Source organism: Pundamilia nyererei, unplaced genomic scaffold (genome assembly GCF_000239375.1).
Source record: "Pundamilia nyererei isolate P.nyererei 1_Seehausen unplaced genomic scaffold, PunNye1.0 scaffold00006, whole genome shotgun sequence".
Taxonomy (NCBI): domain Eukaryota; kingdom Metazoa; phylum Chordata; class Actinopteri; order Cichliformes; family Cichlidae; genus Pundamilia; species Pundamilia nyererei.
The window spans coordinates 5826973-5835219 of record NW_005187407.1 but is presented as its reverse complement, the minus strand read 5'-3'; the positions used below and the strand labels follow the sequence as shown (position 1 = coordinate 5835219).

At 43.0% G+C, this 8247-nt stretch overlaps 1 protein-coding gene across 2 annotated transcripts in view; it reads right to left on the bottom strand.

Annotated features, from left to right (window-relative positions):
* Positions 1-8247, bottom strand: part of pip5k1bb (phosphatidylinositol-4-phosphate 5-kinase, type I, beta b) — a 32183-nt gene that overhangs the window by 2437 nt on the left and 21499 nt on the right. For both annotated transcript variants that reach the window (XM_005722297.1, XM_005722298.1), the window contains exons 8-13: positions 4900-5096; positions 4462-4545; positions 3973-4021; positions 3734-3818; positions 2861-3019; positions 894-1020 (exon numbers count right to left, since the gene is read on the bottom strand). In XM_005722297.1, the coding sequence (XP_005722354.1) occupies positions 894-1020; positions 2861-3019; positions 3734-3818; positions 3973-4021; positions 4462-4545; positions 4900-5096 (701 nt within the window). The remainder of the gene's footprint in view (positions 1-893; positions 1021-2860; positions 3020-3733; positions 3819-3972; positions 4022-4461; positions 4546-4899; positions 5097-8247) is intronic.

Here is an 8247-nt window from a genome sequence, read left to right as displayed (position 1 = left end):
TTTTTTTGATGTGACACTTCAAAAGTGTGTTGCTAAAATAAAAGGCAGAGCGGCTGTCAGACAGGGATTATTGTTGGCTGATATACAGTCTCCACAGCGCCGCTTGTCCTCTTTTGTCACCGTATTTGTGCAGCGTAATGGCACAGAGTAAGAGTGTGTCAAAGCTGCTGTTTAAATATTTATAAAAACAGTTGACAGAACAATGTCAGGGCAGCAGCAGGTGACTGATGAAGGGACAAGACCGGGCAAGTCACACAATGCAGCCTCAGAAAGCAAGCTGAACTCGACACTGTTGGACAGGAGGAGCACTGAAAGGTGGAAGGGAAGAAAAAAATGCAAAGAGCAGGGGATGCAGGGCTTAGAGGCTTTTAGCAGGACAGGAAATAAAGCTTTAACACACTTTCTCTCTTCACACTGGTAAAAGTCACAATGAAACCTGTTAATGTAACACTCTGATTGTGTTAAAAATCAGGGTTTCAGCTATTAGTCAATGCTGTGCCATTAAAGCATTTCATTAAGGGACGCTTGAGCCATCCAAAGTCATTCCTGCCACAAGAGTCCAATCAAATAAAAGTTTTCCTGGCATCCACTACAACACCACGCATCCTGATTCATATGTTGTCTATGAAGCGTGCACGTGTACTTGGATGCATGCAGGCAAACTAAGTGAGTAACATGCTCCATGACGCACGTCACCAATAAGACCGTGTGACGTAGACGCACAGGTAACAATAAGGCGGGAGTGCCCGAGCATGTGCGTGAGTGTACATGTCAGGCGTGACTTCCTTCTTTTCTTCGTGGCCTTGCGTCATGGTTTAAGGTGATCAGCTTAACATTTCAGGATCATGTGAGTGTAGGAAAACAAGGAAACGTCAACACAGGAGACACTGTACCTGTCCTCTGTTTGGTTTTCCACGTTTACAAAGATGGAGGAGGTGGAGATAGTTCCCATGGAGGAGCCCTCGTAGAAGGATGGGTTGGCTGGGACAATGTCGGGGCGCAGATATGAACCGAACACGGCTGAGGAGGAAAATAGAAAACTAAATTTTAAACATGTGACGGTTTCCTATCTCAGGTGGGCTCAGTTTTAACTTACATGGTGCCAATAAATACAAACAGTCATCTAAAGATGCTTCATAGTGACGGGAAAGGCCCCACAAAATCACAGAGAAAAACCTAACGATTCAGCAATCTAACTATGAGCAAACACTTGGTGACAGGAAGAGCGAGGGCGAGGGCGGCCATCTGCCACAACAGCCTGATGTTAGAGCGCACCATAAAACAGTAAAACAATAAACACTCCTGTGCCTTCAGACTTTCAAACTCCACAATCCAGGTAAGCGCATTTTGACCTCTACGGTTGGGCGATCCCACACATTTTACAACTTTAGGCTGAGTACTTCGGCTCCAGATAAGTGTGGGAACACCAAACGCTGTAAAATCAGAGTTCCCCCTTAAAAGGAAGCATTTCCTGGAAGCTGAGCTGAATAAAATCTAAAGCTGACACTGGATGTATCCTAGGAAAAGCGAGTATGTTTTTCTTGTAATTCTGCCGTGTCTTTGCAGACTTCAAAACCTAATCATCGACACAAGGCAGCGAATGAGAGTTTAATGCAACTGATTAGATTAGGGTGTCAACATAAGGCCCGGGGGCCAGAATTGAAAAGGCGAAGACTCTGATCCAGCCCACGAGACATCTTTGGAGATTGTGAAGCAGAGCATAAATTTTGGACTTTTACCTGTATTTTCATACATTTTACAGATGTCCTACTGATAAAGATCCCCTCCCACAGCCATTCATATGACACCAAAGTAATGAAGTAATAGATAAATGACTGAATGACATTCAAGTTCCTATAGACATTTCTGTGAATTAAACATTACAGGGCAGTCTGGGGAAATGAGCTACTACAATTCTGTACTCTTACACATTTTGTTTTTACCATTAAAGGCCAAAGAGTCGTAGTGACAGATTTCTTTCATTAACTACAGCCGAATTTCTTTATCATGAAAAAAAAAAAAACCAAAAACGGAGACATACTGTTAAACACACACTTTTTTTCTCATATTGAGATGGAAATGGATTAAATATGTAGATAAAATTCTTTACACTGACAGAAATGGGATTTTCGCTGGTCCAGCCCACTTCAGATCAAAGCAGCAGCATGTGCGACACACTTTGTTTGGATGCTTCCGGTTAAACTGACATACGAGCCACTCCCTTTAGAGTGAAAACCGATTTCCTGCCCTTCCCGAGACCCCTTCAGTGACCATAAGAGCGAAGGGAAGTTTAACAACCCAAACGGATTTATAGTTTGTTGCATCACAGCTGGAGATACAGCTGGGGCAGGGCTCGATTAGAGGAGAGGACAAATGACCCCCGTGACTTATCTTTCTGCTCCACACCCACATTTCTTCCGGTGTGTTGTTGGCTAAATAACTCGCCTTATCAAACACAAAGATCACACAGATGTAGCTGCTTTATCACGTAAGAATGTAGGGGGAGCTCAATCTAAGGATGGTTTATACACAGTTTGTACACACAAATACTGTAACTGATGTAATGTTAATAGGAAGGTAACCTCTGTTTATTTCCATCAAAGCCAAACAATACATCAACCACTGACTGCTTCCTCCTCTTGGGAAGTGCTGAGAGGACAACATTTTTATGGCTGAGTGGAAGCAGCTCTTTAGTGGCCTCGAGTGTTTCTAAAAAGCTCTAATAAGCCGCAAAACGAAGCTTGAAGAGGCAGACGTGGCGAGGATTAAGGTAAAATGTCAAGTGCTTTTTATGATCTACCAATCCCACCCCCACTTCCTTGGCACAGATGCTGATCTGTCAAACTCTTGTTTTGTGTACCTTGTCCATCCAGGCTGGCGAGGCTGCGCGCTCCTACCAGCCGGTCCCTCCTGTCCTCCTCGTTCCTCTCATCCGCTTGCGATGAAAGGATCTCCTGTGAGCACGACTTCAGAGCAGGGATGGAAGTGCGGGTCCTCTTTGAAGGGGAGAATCGAATTGCTGTGGAGCCAAAATTAAAAAAAAAAAAAAAAAAAAAAAAAAAGGAGCACATGAGTCAGGTAAAGGACCACAATCTGATATTCAGGGACTTGGAGGCGAGGGAGACAAAAACTGCAATAATTAGGGGGAGATAAATCAAATCAGTGTTCACACAGAGGAAAACTTCAATGCCCTGCTTCCAAAATTAGAAGCTATTAAACTGTTAAAATGCACAATGACGCTGACACAAATGTCCCCTAAGCCACTTCTTATTCTGCCTCCTGAGCAGGGCGTGAAATAAAATCCTTTCCTGTCATCTCCCTCTGTCGGGACTTGGCAATGGTTAACAGCGCAGCTAAATCCTCAAATCAGTGCCTCAGCCATATGTATTTCCACAGAGGGGGTCCGACATGGTAACATTTGTTTCTATATTTGATGTTCCAAAACAGCTTCCTGGTTTCACCTACAGCCACACTGAGAATAGATGCTACGGATAAAACTATTAAAAAACTATTTTCCCATCTCTGAGTTTACGGATCATGTGCTTCAAAAGCTTATCCAATAGCCAACTCTAAAAGACCCAGTGCCATTTCAGTGACATCAAAATACCCAGTAATTCATAAGATAAACTGCCTACAGTTTCATTCCTGTTACCAGAGCAGGATTTCCAGCTTTCCACATTTTGTTTCCTCCTTTAGTTTCACATGTATGACCATGATCAGTCAGCTGACTTACGCTGAGTCTTCCTGAAGACCCGTGTGCTCATGAACTTCAGGAAGCGGCTGGCGTAAAACCCGGGCCGGTGGACTGAGACGGAGTCCTGAGGACAAATCAGAAAGGGAGGAAAGAAAAAAAAAAAAAAAGAAGTCAGGTTTTTATCAGACAGCCACGGGTAATTTTAAAGAGGACGTAACAAAATAAAAGGCTCATTCATAAAAGCTGCTCCATCAGATTTGAGCAGGCTATCAACTTACACCATCGTACACCAGGGCTTTCCATGAGTGCTCCAACTTTTTAATGAACCTGCAGGAGAAACACAACAAAAAGAGGCCTTGTTACGAAGGTTATACAACAAATTCCCCTTTATGCCCGATCAAACCTAAAAGGTTTCACTTTTCCCTCTGGGTGCAGCGCAAAGCTTTGCTCAACTTAAAGTTCTGCCTTTAAGTTAAGCAACATTTAGCTTTTAAGAGAGCAAAAGTACACAAACTCTGCCTTTTCATCATATCTGACCTGATCTGACTTCGCCTTCGCTGTCAAGAGTCTGATGCCGACAAGGCTCACAAAGGTTTATGCGATGCTTTTAAAGCACCACGAGTAGGAAAAGCTGATGACCCAAAAGGCTGTTGGATCTCATAAGACTTCGTGGCACAAGAAGTCAACATATTAATCTATTTTCTAGACAAAGTAAGAAGGAAAGGCAGTAAAAATCCAGTGTTTTTCAGTTTCATTAGCATCAGTACCTGTATGACTGTAGAATATCTATGATGCCCAGGTAGATGAGCAGCTTTTCATCTTTGTGTGTCCGGGCTGGGATGCCGCCCATCCTGAAAAAGAAGACAGAAACCAAAACATGGCAGCATTTAGAAAGCAGCTGTAGTTCAAATAAACGTTCAAACGTGCCTCTGCACTTTTTACGAGTGTTTGTAAAAGAGGCTCCTGCAGTATTTACATTTGTGTGTGTGTGTTGCTGTAAATATGCAGACCAGTGTTTGTATTTTTGTAGCTATGGTTATGCGAGAGCCCGACTGTGTGTTCGAGCGTTCAGTGGAAGGTTGTGTAACGTCTGCGAGGGAAAAAGTGGACATCAGGAGACAAACAGAGGAGGTGTGCGTGTGCATGTGTGTGTGCATGTGTGTGTGCATGTGTGTGCTTCGCCCCCCCAGGCTGAATAAACTCACGTGTCATCAGTGGTGAGGGCTTCAGCAGCCTTGCCGTCTCCTTGAATGGACTCCATGGCGGTGGAGTAAAGCACCCTCTGAGCCACGGGTCTCCTCCCATCACCCCCTGCCTGACCCTGCTCGCCCCCCTCTCTGTGGTCCAGGACGTGCACGCCCAGCAGAAGACTGTAGTCCATGATCTTGAAACTCTCAAGCACCTATTGCAAATTACAAATAAAAAGAATTCACTCAATATCACAATCTGGATATAGTTACATGATTCAATCTCCCACCTCTCAAAACTTTGAAAAGTTTTCTACTAGACTCTCATGAGGAGGGAGTTGTTTCCTTCCTATGACACTTTCATCACGCAGCTCAGTCAAAAGTGTGTCGGGTGATGAAAGACCAGAAAGCCAGCAACAGGAAATCTCTGCTGAAACCTGTTCAGAGCCAAATAAACAAGGTGTTTCACCACAGAGAGCCAAGTGTTACACACCGACCCGTCTGAGGAGCCTTTTACCAAGCTTCCCATAAACCCTCTGACTTTATGGGAACCCAGCGCTCAAGAAAAGCCACCCTGTGGCAGGAAAAGGGCAGAAAGTGAGGTGGGAGCTTGTTCTGGGAATGGGATTGAGGTCACTGCCGTGTACTGAAGCTTACTTTATGACCCAGACTGAAACAAACAACCAAGAAAAATAAGACAAGCTATGGTAACGGTTTAATATTCTTAGCTTGAAGCCATTTGCTTTTGCAAATACAGTCGGCAGAATAAAAATGACACACATCTTCTGATGGGATCGAGCTTGCAGCTACGCCACGCCTACCGCTGAACTCTGCCTTCGTTTAAGGTCAAAACAATGCCAGTTGAGCTTTCGAGTCATAAATCGCGCTTCCCTCGACAGCTTTAATGTGTTTATATGGGATGAAAAATCAGATGAAACAGGCTGTCTAAACATGAGTGAATAAACCAGATAAATGCTTTAACACTATGCATTCCCACAAAGATTTCTATATTTACTGCAGAAAAAACCTGACATAATCAAAGACAGTCATGGCCCAGAATCCAGAGCAAAATGAAGTTATCTATAGATAAGAAATCCTCGAAGCAAAGTCAGAAGATTTTATTAGTGTTCATTGTAAATCAAGTTAGCATTTGCTGATATTTAAAGCCAAAGCGGCACACACTCATGCACACAACTGCAAGCAGACTTAATGAGCGACTCAAAGCAAACACAGGGCCTTTTCACCGATCACCCCCCACCCCTCTCTTTTTTCATATCAACTATTTGCATCCCCTCGCTCAAACTCCCCCAGCCTATTCAAACAGCAACCATTTTGAATAGAGCCATACACATCACGCTGCCTACAGAAAGCCACGACCGAGCATCCGGGCCCCAGTTTTCCCCGACGGACAATCAAAGCATCACAGCAGACAGAGAACACCCACGTTTGTGTGTTATTTATGCAAAATTTCTCCTTGGATTTTTTAATCTGACTTATTCTGAGGGGCATACCGGTACAGTCTTTAGTTCCTGCTTTCAAACACAACCGTTCTTGTCTCATAGTGAAAGTAATAATAATACTGCACTAAAGCTCCCGTGAGACGCCAGCTTTGTCATAGCAAAGCTTAATCCTCAACAAAATTCGATGTTTCTCATCATAGTCTAGCCTAAAGCGCTCCTCCACCCATTCAGCTCTGAGACAGTAGAGCCGCCCGACTTTGCACTAATACATCAATAATACACAAATACATGTGTTTCCTATTCATTGAGCAAGCTGAAGCACTTTTTCCAAGTATACACCGACTACGAGTCCAGTTCAAGAATGCTTGGTTTGTCGTGATGGGGCAGAAAGGAACAAACCTGAGGAGGTCACAAAAGCCACAACTCAAATCCCGCAACACACTGTCAGTGTTGGTAATTTAAGATCTTTTCTTCACAATGGGTAAAAAAAACGGTATGAAATGACACAATAAAAACTGAAAAAAGGGCTTGATTCAGAAAATGGCCTTGATTAGAAAGAAATCTAATTTAACTTTACCCTTCGAATGATTCAAACATAACACATTGTGATCTGAAACTTTAAAAAGAAAAGTTCCACAGGGGTGTAAAGTAGGGCGTAATGTTTTCATATTCGTACTGCTCTCCATGACGTCACGACGCCACGCAACGAGTGGCTTCAGTGACTGCTGACAAAACGGCTGTAAGAGCAACACACTTCCTGACTTCTCTTGAAATGGACCCGAGTGATCAACTGAGCTTCCCTCTCTGTAATATTTGTTTTCACTTGTCTACCACACTCTGCTGTATTCTTCCTATTTTCCACTGACCTGTTAATTCCACAAACAACATTATTTTCCATATAATGGTTAATTTAATGGCTAAAAATAAAGAGAAAATAGATGAAATTTGCTCTCTGTGCCCCAAAACACTTTAATCACATTAATCAACCAGTCGACAGCCAGAAGGGAATCAATGTCTAACCAGAATAATTGCAGACAATCACATTTAATTCACCTGTTAATAGAAAAAAGAAAAACTTCTATTTTTTTTACCCTGTATTTCCACACAGCGGTCATTATAATTCAAAATTACTCCCATTACAATCCATCTATCACATGTTCATGCCTGCATTGCACTAAATCTTTCCATTTCTATCCTTGTTGGTGTCTGAAATTCAAAAGCTTGCATTTTAAAATACACTTGCACCCGCTTTATTAGGTACACCTGTTTATCTTCTTGTTAACAAACATATCTAATCAGCCAATTAGATTCCTGTGACTCAGTGCTTTCAGGAGCTGAGACATGGCGGAGACGACAAGCTAAAGTTCAAAGTGAGCATCAGAATGGCGAAGAAAGGCGATTAAGTGACTTTGAACTTGACATGGTTGCTGGTGCCAGACAGGCTGGGCAGAGTTTTTTTGGAAACTGCTGATCTGCTGGGATTTGCCTGCACAACCATCTATAGGGCTCACAGTGAATGGTCAGAAAGAGAAAAAATATCCAGCGAGCGGCAACTGTGTGATGCCATCATGTCAATATGGACCAAAATGCCCAAGAAATGTTTCCAGCACCTTTGTGAATCTATGCTATTCTATGGCACTTCTGAAGGCATACAGGGGGCCAAACCAGTACTAGCAAGTGTATCTAATAAAGTGGCCAAAAGTGTATATTTCTTAATGCTTTTTTGGCCTGAGTTGCCCACAAGATGACAAAGTGTTGACAGCCAAGCATGTGTTGTGAAGAAAAGTCTCCTAACAGCTTGATTTCATCTTCAGCATCACAGTCATTATGTTTGCCTCACTGCACAGTCACTGTAATGTGACAGCAATGCTCTTCACCACACACACACACACACACACACACACAC